Genomic DNA, 16,967 nt, shown 5'->3' on the forward strand with positions numbered 1-16,967 from the left:
CTGTGACTGTGCTCAGTGTTCTGGGTCTGTGCTGGGTGTAGTAGTTCTACAAAATCATACGCAGCCAGCTAAGTGTTACAGCAGGCTTGCGCCAAATTATTTCCTTGCTCTGTCTAGGCTGTGAAATCACTGCTGTATTGCAGTCCACAGTGCAACACTCTGCAGTTCTTTGACATACTCCAGGGCCAGAAGTGTTGGTTAGGCAGGGACAGAAGACATATTGATTGAATATAGGCAGTGGGCCTTTGCAAAAAAATTTGGGGAAAAAATCTATTTGGGCTGCCTGTGAGTGTCCTCAGTGTTCTGGGTCTCTGCTGGGTGTAGTAGTTCTCCAAATTCATACGCAGCCAGCTAAGTGTTACAGCAGGCTTGCGCAAAATTATTTCCTGGCGTTCCGTAAGCGAAGTCAGCCTCCAACCACAGGCCAGTAAGCGGCACATTTAATTACAGCGTTCTGTTTCTGCACTACTGGTAATACAGCAAGCTGAGGGGTAGGGGTAGGCCTAGAGGACGTGGACGAGGGCGAGGACGCGAAGGCCCAAGTCAGGGTGTGTGCACAGGCCGAGCCAGTGCGGTGGCCAGGGGTAGAGGCAGGGCCAGACTGAATAATCCACCAACTGTTTCCCAAAGCGCCCCCTCGCGCCATGCCACCCTGCAGAGGTCAAGGTGCTCTACGGTGTGGCAGTTTTTCACAGAGACGCCTGACGACCGACGAATAGTGGTGTGCAACCTTTGTCGCGCCAAGATCAGCTGGGGAGGCACCACCAACAGCATGCACAGGCATATGATGGCCAAGCACCCCACAAGGTGGGACGATGCCCGTTCACCGCCTCCGGTTTGCACCACTGCCTCTCCCCCTGTGCCCCAACCTGCCACTGAGATCCAACCCCCCTCTGAGGACACAGGCACTACCGTCTCCTGGCCTGCACCCACACCCTCACCTCCGCTGTCCTCGGCCCCATCCAGCAATGTCTCTCAGCGCAGCATCCAGACGTCGCTAGCGCCACTGTTTGAGCGCGAGCGCAAGTACGCCGCCACGCACCCGCATGCTCAAGCGTTAAACGTGCACATTGCCAAATTGATCAGCCTGGAGATGCTGCCGCATAGGCTTGTGGAAACGGAGGCTTTCAAAAGCATGATGGCGGCGGCGGCGGCCCCGCGCTACTCGGTTCCCAGTCGCCACTACTTTTCCCGATGTGCCGTCCCAGGCCTGCACGACCACGTCTCCCGCAACATTGTACGCTCCCTCACCAACGCGGTTACTGCCAAGGTCCACTTAACAACAGACACGTGGACAAGCACAGGCGGGCAGGGCCACTATATCTCCCTGATAGCACATTGGGTGAATTTAGTGCAGGCTGGGACCGAGTCAGAGCCTGGGACCGCTCACGTCCTACCCACCCCCCGAATTGCGTGCCCCAGCTCGGTGGTGGTATCTGCGGCGGTGTATGCTTCCTCCACTAAACCACCCTCCTCCTCCTCCTCCTCCTACACAACCTCTGTCTCGCAATCAAGATGTGTCAGCAGCAGCACGTCGCCAGCAGTCGGTGTCGCGCGGCAAGCGCCAGCAGGCCGTGCTGAAACTACTCAGCTTAGGAGAGAAGAGTCAGACGGCCCACGAACTGCTGCAGGGTCTGACAGAGCAGACCGACCGCTGGCTTGCGCCGCTGAGCCTCCAACCAGGCATGGTCGTGTGTGACAATGGCCGTAACCTGGTGGCGGCTCTGCAGCTCGGCAGCCTCACGCACATGCCATGCCTGGCCCATGTCTTTAATTTGGTGGTTCAGCGCTTTCTGAAAAGCTACCCACACTTGTCATACCTGCTCGGAAAGGTGCGCCAGCTCTGCGCACATTTCCGCAAGTCCCACACGGACGCTGCCACCCTGCGGACCCTGCAACATCGGTTTAATCTGCGAGTGCACCGACTGCTGTGCGACGTGCCCACACAGTGGAACTCTACGCTCCACATGTTGGCCAGGCTCTATGAGCAGCGTACAGCTATTGCGGAATACCAACTCCAACATGGGTGGCGTAGTGGGAGTCAGCCTCCTCAATTATTTACAGAAGAGTGGGCCTGGTTGGCAGCCATCTGCCAGGTCCTTGGAAACTTTGAGGAGTCTACCCAGATGGTGAGCGGGGATGCTGCAATCATTAGCGTCACCATTCCTCTGCTATGCCTCTTGAGAAGTTCCCTGCAAAGCATAAAGGCAGACGCTTTGCAATCGGAAACGGAGGCGGGGGAAGACAGTATGTCACTGGATAGTCACAGCACCCTCATGTCTATATCTCAGCGCGTTGAGGAGGAGGGGGAGGAGCAGGAGGAGGAGGAGGATCCTGAAAGTGATCTTCCGAGTGAGGACAGCCATGTGTTGCGTACAGGTACCCTGGCACACATGGCTGACTTCATGTTAGGATGCCTTTCTCGTGACCCTCGCGTTAGACGCATTCTGGCCACCACGGATTACTGGGTGTACACACTGCTCGACCCACGGTATAAGGAGAGCCTTTCCACTCACATTCCCGAAGAGGAAAGGGGTTCGAGAATGATGCTATACCACAGGGCGCTGGTGGACAAACTGATGGTAAACTTCCCATCCGACAGTGCTAGTGGCCGAAGGCGCATTTCCGCAGCCCAGGTAGCAGGGGAGGCGCAGAGATCAGGCAGCATGTACAGTGCAGGCAGGGGAACATTATCCAAGGCCTTTGCCAGCTTTATGGCTCCCCAGCAAGACTGTGTCACCGCTCCCCAGTCAAGGCTGAGTTGGCGGGAGCACTGTAAAAGGATGGTGAGGGAGTACGTAGCCGATCGCACGAACGTCCTCGGTGACGCTTCTGCCCCCTACAACTACTGGGTGTCGAAGCTGGACACGTGGCCTGAACGCGCGCTGTATGCTCTGGAGGTGCTTGCTTGTGCTGCGGTTAGCGTCTTGTCAGAGAGTGTGTTTAGTGTGGCTGGGGGAATCATCACGGATAAGCGTACCCACCTGTCAACCGACAGTGCCGACAGGCTTACACTCATCAAGATGAACAAAGCCTGGATTTCCCCAGACTTCTCTTCTCCACCAGCGGACAGCAGCGATACCTAAGCAATACGTAGGCTGCACCCGCGGATGGAAGCATCGTTCTCTATCACCATCCAAAACGGGGACCTTTTTTGCTTCATCAATCTGTGTATTCTATTCATCCTCCTCCTCCTGCTCCTCCTCCTGAAACCTCACATAATCACGCTGAACGGGCAATTTTTCTTAGGCCCACAAGGCTCAGTCATATAATTTTTCTACACAATTTTTATACGTTTCAATGCTCATTAAAGCGTTGAAACTTTCACCTCAACCAATTTTTATTTTTACTGGGCTGCCTCCAGGCCTAGTTACCAATTAAGCCACATTAACCAAAGCGATTAATGGGTTTCACCTGCCCTCTTGATTGGGCATGGGCAATTTTTCTCAGGTACATTAGTACTGTTGGTACACCAATTTTTGTGGGCCCTCGCCTACAGTGTAATCCAATTAATTTTTAGCCCACCTGCATTACAGCTGACGTAACATCAGCTGTGATGGGCACTGCAATGGGATATATTTATGTACCATCGGTGGGTTCCAGGGAGCCACCCATGCTGTCGGTCCACACGGAGTTGTAACTGCATGTGTCCACTTCTAAAGAACCCCAGTCTGACTGGGGCATGCAGTGTGGGCCGAAGCCCACCTGCATTAAACATGACATTATTACCTCAGCTGTGATGGGCAATGCACTGGGATATATTTATGTACCGCCGGTGGCTTCCTGGCACCCACCCATGCTGTCGGTCCACAGGGACTTCACAATACGGAGTTGTACCTGCCTGTGTCTATGAATTAAAAACCCTGGTCCGGTTGGGGCATGCAGTGTGGGCCGAAGCCCACCTGCATTTAATCTGACGTTAGCTCTGCTGTCCAGGGCACTGCAATGGGATACATTTATGTACAGCTGGTGGGTTCCAGGGAGCCACCCATGCTGTGGGTGCACACGGAATTCCCATTGCGGAGTTGTACCTGCCTGTGACTATTTATAAAAAAACGCGGTCTGACTGGGGCATGCAGACACCTTGACAGAATGAATAGTGTGCAGCTCCAGATGGAGGTGGCACAGGATTGGAATTCTCATTGCTTCTGTACAGCATTGTGGACTATCGCCCCGCCCTTTTAAAGAGGGTCGCTGCCTAGCCGTGCCAACCCTCTGCAGTGTGTGCCTGCGGTTCCTCTGGCAGACGCACTTATACATAGACATAAGGGTGGCGTGGCATGAGGGCAGCTGAAGGCTGGGCAGGGACAGTTTGGTGTGTGCTGTGGACACTGGGTCGTGGGGGGGCGGTTGGGCAGCATGTTACCCAGGAGAAGTGGCAGCGGAGTGTCATGCAGGCAGTGATTGTGCTTTGTTGGAGGCAGTGTGGTGCTTAGCAAAGTTATGGATTGCTTATGAGGGCTTTTCAGAAGTAAAAGTTGTTGGGGGGAGGGGGGCCCACTCTTGCCGCTATTGTGGCTTAATAGTGGGACCTGTGAACTTGAGATGCAGCCCAACATGTAGCCCCTCACCTGCCCTATCCGTTGCTGTGTCGTTCCCATCACTTTCTTGAATTGCCCAGATTTTCACAAACGAAAACCTTAGCGAGCATCGGCGATATACAAAAATACTCGGGTCGCCCATTGACTTCAATGGGGTTCGTTACTCGAAACGAACCCTCGAGCATCGCGAAAAGTTCGTCTCGAGTAACGAGCACCCGAGCATTTTGGTGCTCGCTCATCTCTAATACTTAGCCCTTGACAGTTGCCAGGTTCCAATACTGCATCCCTGCTGTGGTCCCCGTGGTTGCTATGGCAGTTAATGTCACAGAAAATTAGGAGACGACTGCGGTCAATGACAGGCTGCAGTGTCAGCACTCATTCTCTTGGCATTGGTGCTCACATCCTAAGCACCATGATGCCAGAAACTTAGGAACATTACCCTGCAGCCTCTCATTGCCTGCAGCTCCACCTTATTTGCTGTGACATCATCTGTCACAACAATCACCGGGACCACAGCGAAGCTGCAGCCGCAGGGAGGTAAGTATAGTTCACGTTATTATTTTAATACAGGTGGCCCTATTCATATTTGTATTTGTATTCTGATATTTGGCAAATATGTCGATAGCAGTAGGTTCTAGAGAGCTGAAACCCATTCTAAAACTTTCCAAAGTGCCTGATTTACCTATGTGACAAACTTGGTGCATATTGGTCCAATTGTCTGACCGTGCATAAAATACAGACAGCAGACAATAGAAATTAATTTTTATATATATAAAGAGGCACTGTCACCTGGATTGCAGGGCGAGTCGCAGTGCTGTACAGGCAGATTCCTGTTTTCCAAGGTGCATACTCAGTTTTTCCGAATCAGTCTTACACTTTTGCAGAGTCACACTGAGCTGTTCATTCCACTGTTTTACATGGTCAAGGTGCCTAGAATAAAATAGTTTTTACTAAGCTTATACAACTGCGTTATCTGGACATTGATCAATGCATATGACCATAAAAATCAGAAACTTATTTGATATTTTTTGCTCTGTCTTGTATGACTATGGAGGAGTGACTTACTGGTGTGTCTTTTCTCTACTCACCCTTTTAACCACTTCATCTCAGACTCCATGTTGCTTGGTTGTATCCCAGGATATGGAATTGAAGTCTGGTATCCAGGGAGGTTCTTAAGATATTAAATGACAGTTAGTATTGCTGAGATAGGAGTCTGGTCAAGATAAAATACACACATCCCAAACATATGGGAAAGCAAAGGATAGAAAACATCATCAACACAGAGTATTGGAATGTACAGTGGGGAGAAAAAAACAGTTTTTGCTTTGCCACTTATGTTGCCTGTAAGATTAAGGTCAGTTCAGATGAATGTATTAGCTCCATATTTGGGCCATATTTGGAGAACCGTAATAGAGCTAATATACAGCTATGTATCTATTCACATGGTCATATTTTTCACAGTCATTTTTTCAAAACAAAGCATGACCTACTTATTGCGTTTCTGCCTCTGCATTGACATTATTTGATAATATAGATCAGTATTTGCTCAGTTGGAAATACATACAATACAGAGGTGAAGACTGATAACATATAGTTGTAATGTCATCTGTAAAACATCCATAATTCCAAACGCTGGTCTGATTTTAGCATTAGTCAGGATTTTATTTTCATCAAAAATTCTGTAAATTTGCTAGAATCACACTAAAATGATGAACAACACTTATGAATGGCTGTGACACCATATGACAAATGTATTTGCTTGTCCATGGCTGTCATCCTATTCAACATTAATTGGGTTACTGGATTTTGCCATGTATATTGAGTCAATACCCCCCTCCACTTCATTGTGAAAAACTAACAACTGCAGCTGTACATCTCTATTCTTTGTCTAGTATTTACTGATTTAAGGCCCTTTTACACAGATTCCCACATCCAGCGGAAACCTGAACTATTGTCGTTCAGTGTATTCGTTCTCAGATTGAACGACGAATGAGAATTTGTTTGCTTCTCATTCATCGTTCAGTTTCTGCATACAGAAAACTGAATGACAGATCGGCCCACATAACCCCTTAGTAACCAAGCCTGTTTGCGCCTTAGTGACGGAGCCAAATTTTAGAAAAGTCACTTTATCATAGAATAACTCTGTTAATGTTTTGCATATCCAAGGGATTCTGATATACTTTTTTTTGCCACATATTGTACTTCATTTAGGTAGTAAAAATAGACCAATAAAATGTATGCATATGTATTAAAAGTGACAAAATTGGGAAAACTTTGAAAAAATTATATTTTTCACATTTTCAATTGCAATAGTTCAAATATTTCCAAACATACTGTATAAATCATTGATAAGATATATATTTCCATCTGTTTACTAGAGATGAGCGAGCACCAAAATGCTCGGGTGCTTGTTGCTCGAGTCAAACTTTTCGTAATGCTCGAGAGCTCGTTTCGAGTAACGTACCCCATTGAAGTCAATGGGCGACTCGAGCATTTTTGTATGGGACCGATGCTCCGCATAGGTCATGACTTGTGAAACACCAGAAAACATCAGAAAGTCATGGAAACACCACAGAAACGGATACCGAAGGGCAGGGGCAGCATGCATGGCTGCATCTGAGGCTCCCAGGTCCCGCTATTAAGCCAAAATGGGGGCAAGAGTCTGGCGTCACCCCCCTAACAATTTACTTTGGACAAACCCTCATTAGCAAGGCACACGCTCTGGCACATCTTAGCTAAGCACCACACTACCTGCAACCAAGGACAATCACTGCCTGCGGGTGACACCGCTGCCTCTTCACCTGGGTTACATGCTGGCATTGCTGTCCAACTCCCCCCCCCCCCCGCGGGCGCGCACGACCCCGCGTCCACAGCGCACACAAAAGTTTCCCTGCGCAGCGTTCAGCTGCCCTCATGCCACACTGTCGCTTCATAGCCACACCACCCTCATGTCTATTTATAAGTGCGTACTGGAAGAGGAGGAACCGGAGGCACACACTGCAGAGGGTTGGCAGGGCTAGGCAGCGACCCTCTTTGAAAGTGTGGGCGATAGCCCACAATGCTGTTGAGAATTGATGATACATTGACGTACGATTATCATTCCAATCTTGTGCCACCTCCATCAAAAAATCGGCAGGAGCCGCAAACAGGGCATAAAGGGGACTCTGGTGCCAGCACTCCTACACATCTCCACAATGCAGCAACACTCTGTGTGGGAAGCACGTGAGTGGGCCCTGGGTCAGGCTCGGTCCCAGCCTCCACCTTGTGTGACCCAAGGTGCCGTCAGTTACATACCGTGAGACGGTGACCGGCAAGGAGCTGGAGGGCAGGTATGTGTCGCCTAGGATGCTCTCCTATGCTGCCTTGGGGAGAGCTTGGGCAGATACGTGCCACCGAGCAGCCTGGGCTCGGTGGAGGAAGCCGGCAGTATAGTGTTAGTAGCATTAAGCTACTAACACGTTGTAGTAAGTAAGTGGCTCCAAGCCGCATAATCCGGGCCGGCTTTTCCTGGAGTGACCAAAGTGAAGGGTGGGATGGTCACTCCCACGTACCAGGTGGGGCTGGTACCAGGCCTTATAAAGCCTGGGCCTACAGGGCCAGGAGGAGAGCTGAGACCTCTGCAGGTTACCAGTGTTTACCAGTGTGTACGCTACATGTTTAGTAAGTACTCAGACGAGCAGGATTTCCTTTATGTTTGCCTGATGTTAAGGCCTGTATTTTGCTTTGTTTGCTTGGAAATAAACCCAGGCAAAGCCTGGACTAAAGACTTTATCGCAAGTGTCACTGTCTCTGACTGCTTATGCCCAGGTTGCTACCGATCCTAAACGCTAATCCCTCACAATACCAATGGGAAATCCATGTGTCCCCACACAATTCGTTCTGTGTGGGTGTCAGATAGCTCAACACCGCAATGGGAAGTCTTTGAGTTCCTTGGGCTTGCCTATGCTGTCGGTGCACAAAGATGGTATTACACAAGAAGAAATCAGAGCGCCCAAACATGGCAGAGTTTCACCCCGCCAAGGACCTCGGCCCACATTTCTACTCTAGTCAGTCAGTGTATTTGTGCCAGACGTGTAAAACACTACAATGGGAAGTCTTTCTGCACTCACAGCATAGGCGAGCCCAAGGAACTCAAGCATAGTATTACACATGAGGAAATCAGAGTGCCCAAGCATCACAGAGTTTAACCCTGCTAAGGGCCTCGGCCCACATTTCTGCCCTAGTCAGTCAGTGTATTTGTGCCAGAAAGGTAAAACAATGCAATGGGAAGTCTTTGTGCACCCACAGCATAGACGAGCCTCTGGAACCCAAGGAAAGTATTACACATCAAGAAATCAGAGCGCCCAAACAAGGCAGTTTCACCCTGCCAAGGACCTCAACCTCGGCTCACACCCTCAGTAATCGTGGGCATAAAGCGGACTCGGATGGTAGTGCAGCTGTGAACGTCTCATTAATGCAGTAACGCTCCTTTTGTTTGGCCTAAACCAGTGTCTCAGATAACTGTGGTAACACGAGAGAAAATACATGTTTCCCAGTGCTGATCCTCAGACCTCAAGCAAGAGGAGGAGGTGGCATAACAAGGCCAAGAAACCATGACAGAGGTAGGACCCGCAATAGTCTGTGTGGGAAGTACGTGAGCGGGCCCTGAGTCAGGCTCAGTCCCAGCCTCCACCTTGTGTGACCCAAGGTGCCGTGAGTTACATAGCAATGGGAAATGTATGTGTCCACACACTATTCATTCTGTGGAGGTGTCAGATAGCTCAACACCGCAAGGGAAGTCTTTGACTTTCTTGGGCTTACCTATGCTGTCAGTGCACAAAGATGGCATTACACAGGAAAAAATCAGAGTGCCCAAACACGGCAGAATTTCACCCCGCCAAGGACCTCGGCCCACATTTCTACCCTAGTCAGTCAGTGCATTTGTGCCAGATAGGTAAAACACCGTGATAGGAAGTCTTTGTGCACCCACAGTATAGGCAGACCCCTGTAACATTTCTGTACCAAGAGTATAGGCGGACCCCAGTAACATTTCTGTAGCAAAAGTATAGGCAGACCCCTGTAACATTTCTGTAGCAAAAGTATAGGCAGACCCCAGTAACATTTCTATAGCAAAAGTATAGGCAGACCCCAGTAACATTTCTGTAGCAAAAGTATAGGCAGACCCCAGTAACATTTCTGTAGCAAAAGTATAGGCAGACCCCAGTAACATTTCTGTAGCAAAAGTATAAGCAGACCCCAGTAACATTTCTGTAGCAAAAGTATAGGCAGACCCCAGTAACATTTCTGTAGCAAGAGTGTAGGCAAACCCCTGAAACATTGGTGTACCAAGAGTATAGGCGGGCCCCAGTAACATTTCTGTAACAAAAATATAGGCAGACCCCAGTAGCATTTCTGTAGCAAAAGTATAGGCAGACCCCAGTAACATTTCTGTAGCAAAAGAATAGGCAGACCCCAGTAACATTTCTGTAGCAAACGTATAGGCAGACCCCTGTAACATTTCTGTAGCAAGAGTGTAGGCAAACCCCTGAAACTTTGGTGTACCAAGAGTATAGGCGGACCCCATTAACATTTCTGTAGTAAAAGTATAGGCAGACCCCAGTAACATTTCTGTAGCAGAAGTATAGGCGGACCCCAGTAACATTTCTGTAGTAAAAGTATAGGTGGACCCCAGTAGCATTTCTATAGCCAAAGTATAGGCGAACCCCTTAAACCATTCAGTAGAAACTGCATAGGCAGACCCCTGTAACATTTCTGTAGCAAGAGTATAGGCGAACCCCTGAAACATTGGTGTACCAAGAGTATAGGCGGACCCCAGTAACTTTTCTGTAGCAAAAGTATTAGCGAACCGCTTAAACCCTTCAGTAGAAACTGCATAGGCGGACCCCTGTAACATTTCAGTAGCAAAAGTATAGGCGAACCCCTGAAACATTGGTGTACCAAAAGTATAGACGGACCCCAGTAACATTTCTGTAGCAAAATTATAGGCAGACCCCAGTAACATTTCTGTAGCAAAAGTGTAGGCGAACCCCTGAAACATTGGTGTACCAAGAGTGTAGGCGAAGGCCAGAAAAATTAGTTAGATAACAGTATAGGCGAGGGACAGAAAAATTGGTGTACCAAGAGTACAAGTCCACCACTAAAAAATTGCTTAACTGCGAGGGCAGGTCAAACCCATAAACATTTTTTAAAGATACAGCTTGCTGTTGCTTAATGTGTAACAGAGCCTGGAAGCAGCCTGGTGAAAAAAAAATGGTTTCTGTTAAAGTATCAAATCAATACTTTTGAAACTTTGAAAAATTGTAAAAAACTTTTAAACAGAGCCTTTTGGGCAGCAGAAAAACTGGCAGTTTAGCATGATGACATGCTGTTTTAGGAGGAGCAGTAGGAGGAGTGATAATATCCGAGAGTGATTGACAAAGCTAATTCCCCCTTTTTCTGTGGTGATAGAGGATGCTTTTTTCTCCTGTTGGAGCGAAAAGAATCATTAGGTTCCGCTGCTTTCCGCTGGTGGAGAAGAGAAGTCTGGGGAAATCCAGCCTTTGTTCATCTTTCTGAGTGTAAGCATGTCGGCACTGGCAGTTGACAGGCGGGTACACTTATCCGTGATGATTCCCCCAGCTGCACTAAACACCCTCTCTGACAAGACGCTATTGGCAGGGCAGGCCAGCACCTCCAGGGCGTACAGCGCAAGTTCGTGCCACATGTTCAGCTTTGACACCCAATAGTTGTATGGAGCAGAGGCATCACGGAAGATGGTGGTACGATCGGCTACGTACTCTCTTACCATCTTTTTACAGTGCTCTCTTCGACTCAGCCTTGACTGGGGAGCGGTGACACAGTCTTGCTGGGGAGCCATAAAGCTAGCAAAGGCCCTGGAAAGTGTTCCCCTGCCTGCGCTGGACATGCTGCCTGATCGCCGCTCCTCCCCTGCTACTTGGCCCTCTGAGCTGCGTCTTCTGGATGGTAACTCTAATGATTGCCACATCGCCGCTCACCATCTGGGTAGACTCCTCAAAGTGTCCGAAGACTTGGCAGATATCTGCCATCCATGCCCACTCCTCAGTAAAGAATTACGGAGGCTGACTACTACTCCGCCGCCCATGTTGCAGCTGGTATTCCACTATTGCTCTACGCTGCTCGTACAGCCTGGCCAACATGTGCAGCGTAGAATTCCAGCATGTGGGCACGTTGCACAGCAGTCGGTGCTCTGGCAGCTGAAACCGACATTGCAGGGTCCTCAGGGTGGCAGCGTCTGTGGTGGACTTGCGGAAATGTGCGCGGACGCTGCGCACCTTGCCGAGCAGGTCAGACAAGTGGGGCTAGTTTTTCAAAAACCTCTGAACCACCAGATTGAAGACGTGGGCCAGACATGGCATCTGTGAGGCTGCCGAGCTGCAGAGTCGCCACCAGGTTACAGCTGTTGTCACACACGACCATGCCCGATTGGAGGCTCAGCGGCAAAAGCCAGACCCTGTCAGACCCTGCAACAGCTCGGGGGCCGTGTGCCTCTTGTCACCTAAGCTGATTAGTTTCAGCACAGCTTGCTGACGCTTGCCCACCACTGTGCTGCCGCACGCTACCGACTGCTGGCGACGTACTCACACTTCTTAATTGAGAGGTAGATATGGCGGAGGAGGAGGAGGGGGGGAGAGTTTGGAGGAGGTGACATGTTTTTGAAAGCCTCCATTTTCGCAAGCCTGTGCGGCAGCATCTCCAGGCTGATTAATTTGGCAATGTGCACGTTTAAAGCTTGTGCATGCGGGTGGGTGGCGGCGTATTTGCGCTTTTGCTCCAACGCTTGTGTTAGCGACAGCTGAACGCTGCGCTGAGAGACATTGCTGGATGGAGTGGAGGACGGTGGAGGTGAGGGTGTGGGTGCAGGCTGGGAGGCGCTCATGCCTATGTCCTGGGAGGGGGATTGGATCTGTGTGGCAGGCTGGGGCACAGGGGAAGAGGCAGTGGTGTGACCCGGAGGTGGTGAATGTCCTTCGTCCCACCTTGTGGGGTGCTTGGCCATCATATGCATGCGCATGCTGGTGGTGGTAAGGCTGGTAGTGGTGGCTCCCCGGCTAATCTTGGTGTGACACAGGTTGCACACCACTGTTCGTCAGTCGTCCCCGCTCTCACTAAAAAACATCCACACCTTTGAACACCTAGCCCTCTGCATGGAGGCTTGCTGCGAGGGGGTGCTTTGGGAAATAGTTGGGGGATTTTTCGCTCTGGCCCTGCCTCTACCCCTGGCCACCCCACTGGCTCTTTCAACCTGTCCTGCTGCTGCACTTGCCTCCCCCTCTGAAGCCCTGTCCTCAGTAGGCTTAGCAAATCAGGTGGGGTCAGTCACCTCATCATCCAGCTGCTCTTCCTCCGAATCCTCTGTGCACTCCTCCCTCGGACTTACTGCCCTTACTACTACCTCACTGACAGACAACTGTGTGTCATCATCCTCATCCACAAAAAGCTCTTGAGACAGTTGCCGGAAGTCCCCAGCCTCATCACCTGGACTCCGGGAACTTTCCAAAGGTTGGGCATCGGTCACGACAAACTCCTCAGGTGAGAGAGGAACCATTTTTTCCCACTCATGGCAGGGGCCCGAGAACAGGGAGTCTGCTTGCTCATCAGAATATGTCATTTTCATGGAGTGAGGAGGCTGGGAGGAAGGAGGAGCAGCCAGTGGATTCAGAGTTGCAGTCCCTAGGCCGGGAATAGTGGACTGCGTAGAAGACTCGGTGTCGATACATTGCTGGACGCATTTTCTGCCATCCACGACAGGACCTGCTTACACTGCTCTGTTTGTAAAAAAGGTCTACCACGCGGGCCCGCAAATTGTGATATGAAGCTGGGGAGCCCAGAAACATGCCTCTCTCCTAATCCTGCAGCAGCCGGCTGTGATTCACCACGACCAGGAAATCGGCCTGTGCCCACACCCTCACTTGGATGTCCGCATGCACGTCCTCGACTCTTACCCCTACTCCTCATCATGGCGGATTACGAAGAGAGCAGGGGCAAATAAATTACCCCACTGTACAGCACTGACAACTGGGCCTTAATTCACCGCACACAAAGACTTGTAGATAGCGGAGGCTCTGTGCTGTGGCTTGTGCCTTGCGCTGATACCTAGGGGTAATTTACTGCTCGCAGAGACTTGTGGATAATAGAGGCTTTGTGGAGTGGGAGAAGACTCTAAAGCCAGTGGATAGTGCTGGTAACTGCGGCGATCTCAACCCCACCAAGGAAGGGTATTGTGAGACGCTCTGCACAGCAGCAGAGCTGAAATACTTTGCAGTGGCCAAGGAAATATTACAGTACTGTTTAGCGGTGAGGCCGCAGTCTAATGCACTGCAGACATAGAACGGTATAACTGAAATCGTTTGCAGTAGGCTAGGAATTTAGGAAATATTACAGAGCAATTTCATGGTGAGAGCTGGTTGTACAGCACTGCAGGCTGAGCGGGCAATTACTGAAAGCCTGGGAACAGGCCTAATGCATAATACAAAAATTGATGCACTACTGCTCCCAGCCAGCCACAAAAGTAATGCACACTATGAAGAGTAGCCCTAAGAAACACCGTTGGGGGTTCTTCAAGACTGGATCCTACTCTAACACTTTCCCTATATCAGCAGCAGCACTTTCCCTAACCTCTGTCTATTGGCTAGAAAATGTTGCTAAACATGCGGGGAAGTAAATTCAATTGACTTGAGTACCGTGTGGTGTTCGTCTCGAGTAACAAGCATCTTGAGTACCCTAATGCTCGGACCAGTGTGCTCGCTCATCTCTACTGTTTACTTTTTTCTGAGCGCACATTTGAAAAACCATTTAGGAGACGTACACATTTAACATGGATTATCAATATTTTGAGGAACACTTTGTTTTCCTGCACCAAGCCAAGATTGCAAAGGCTCATAGGTGTCAGAATGATAGATACCCCCACAAATGACCCCGTTTTAAAAACTACACCCCTTAATGTATTCACTGAGGGGTGTCATGAGTATTTTGACCCGTCAGTTTTTTTCAGGAGTTAATGCAAAAATAAAATTTCATATTTTTGCAAATATGTCATTTTAAAGGCAGGTTTTCTTTTCTATAATGCAGATGAAAATGAGGATTTACACCCCAAAATGGATCCCCCTGTTCAGAAACATACCAATGTGGCCCTAATATTGTGTCTGTATGCACAACGGGGCCCAAACGGAAAGGAGCAGCAGGTGGCTTTCAGAACCAAAATTTTGATGGAAGGTGTTTTAGGCCCCATTGCCCACTTGTAGAGCACTTGCGTGGCCAAAACGATGAAGAACACCTACAAATGACCCTATTTTAAAACTAGACCCCTTAATGAATTCATCTCTGTGTGTACTGCATATTTTTACCCCACAGTGTTTGAATGAATCTAAGCAAAGCAGAAGGAAAAAAATTCAGATTTTTATTTTTTGGCAATTGTGTCGTTTTTAAAAGGTTTTTTTTGTACTGCACACATATGAATGAAGACTTGCACCCCAAAATGGATCCCCTGATTTTCCTGTGTTCAGCGACATGCCCATTGTGGTCTTAATCTTACGCCTGTATGCACAACAGGGTCCAAACCGAAAAGAGCAGCTGGTGGCTTTCAGAACAGACATTTTGCTTGAAGGCATTTTAGGCCCCATTGCCAACTTGTAGAGCCCTTGAGCGGCCAAAATGACAACCCTTCCCCCCCCACACTCACACAAATTATCCCATTTTTAAAACTAGACCCTTTAACTAATTCATCTGGGGGTGTACTGCATGTTTTGACCCTACCATTTTTCAATGCAGAAGGAGAAAATTGCAATTTTCATTTTTTTGGCAATTGTGCCATTTTAAAAACAGTTTTTTTTTTAACAGCACACATATGAATGAAGACTTTCACCCCAAAATGGATCCTCCTATTTGTCTTGTGTTCAGAAATATACTGATTGTGGCCCTAATTTACTTACATGACACATGGCTAGGCCTATAATGGAGGGAACACCCGTTGGATTTCAGGGCACAACTGAATAAATTCCAGGCCCCTTTACTCCAGAGAAAAAAATTGACTCCCTAAATATAATCCCCCCCCCCCCCCCTCCACACCCTTTATGGCGGTCGCTTAATCTTAGATAAAAGTAATAATGTAAACTGTGTAATATGTTCGAAGACAGAGGTAATTACAGAGGCTGGTTGGGATGGGCAAATGGGGCAATAAAACCAGCTATCCCTACCCCTCTCATGCTTTTCTGAGGGGTTTTCTTGAACTCAGCGGCAGGAATGGGGTGTAAAAAGTGGCACTCTGTAAGGCTTCGTAAGGCTGTGGAGGTCCGGCCCGTGGCACTGCGTACAGCCGCGTAATCTACTGTGCATAACTGCATACTCACACAGGCGGTCAAGCGCAGTACACCTTTTTTTGTTTGTATCTCCTGCACCGTTGCTTAACGATGACACAGATACCCGCAGTTTGTACACAATGTAGTTGCATATAGGCTATGGGTCTATTCACGACCATAGAGTACAATGGACTCTATGTCACGGATATCTGTGGTAAAATAGAACATGCTGCGCTCTGTTTTCTGCGAGTGGATTACGTAATTTCGACCTGATAATGTGGGCGGAATTGTGTAATCCAATGCATTTTAATGATCTGCGTATTACCGTGGATCAAACACATGCAGAATCCGCAATTTCTATCTGGTCGTGTGAAACCAGCCTAAGGTAGATTGTTACCTTTTTATCACATGACCGGGGACCGCTCAACGAGGCCACCAGTCACTGCTCCAGGCTCTTGGCCACCTTTGGTCGCTGGGAGCAAGGACGTTTTGAATTTTCCGGGCCCCCTCTTCCCCCAGCTTCTGCGTATGTGTCCGTCATATTGCCAGCGGGTGCATGCACAGAAGTTAGAGAAGATCCGTGGAGAATGATCGCGCCGGGGTTCAAATACGGAGGCCTCTGGTAAGAAGGTTCATCTACTCTCATTGATCACATCAGTGAGGGGAGATAAAACTACTTTTTTTTAAAGTTTTACATTTTACCACAATTTTGGGGGGTTGCCGACAGTGGTTTTTAATGTACCCCATCATTTTGATGGGGGATGAGGTGTGTTTAAAAGCACAAAAACACGCCAAAATAGAGCAGACAGCCCTCGAAAATCATGGCGTTAAGAAACATGCATGTGCTTGCAGGTCTGCAAGGCCACATTGAGTTTCAATGGGAGTCTTATAAAAAGTGTACGTGTGAAAGTGGCCTTATAATCCCCTGTAACTTCGGTGATGACAGAGATGCGGCCGTGCACAAGTAAACATCTGCCCGAGCAACAAGTTTCCATTGATCAGGGGTTTGAGCCACTCAGCTGCTCTTACCAGCCGGCTTGCAAAACCACCCAAAGCAGGGCAAGAGGTGAAGTAAACACAAATTTGTCAGGAAAGCTCTCAGCCAAGCAGT

The 16,967-nt window shown here is 49.0% G+C and overlaps 1 protein-coding gene across 5 annotated transcripts in view; it reads right to left on the minus strand.

Annotated features, from left to right (window-relative positions):
- LOC136628678 (colorectal mutant cancer protein-like) overlaps positions 1-16,967 on the minus strand; it is a 175,335-nt gene that overhangs the window by 89,794 nt on the left and 68,574 nt on the right. For all 5 annotated transcript variants that reach the window (XM_066604781.1, XM_066604783.1, XM_066604780.1 and 2 more), the window contains 2 exons: positions 5,630-5,712; positions 5,331-5,471 (listed from right to left, as the gene is read on the minus strand). In XM_066604781.1, coding sequence (XP_066460878.1) covers positions 5,331-5,471; positions 5,630-5,712 — 224 coding nt within the window. The remainder of the gene's footprint in view (positions 1-5,330; positions 5,472-5,629; positions 5,713-16,967) is intronic.

The sequence above is a fragment of the Eleutherodactylus coqui genome, chromosome 5, assembly GCF_035609145.1.
Source record: "Eleutherodactylus coqui strain aEleCoq1 chromosome 5, aEleCoq1.hap1, whole genome shotgun sequence".
NCBI lineage: Eukaryota > Metazoa > Chordata > Amphibia > Anura > Eleutherodactylidae > Eleutherodactylus > Eleutherodactylus coqui.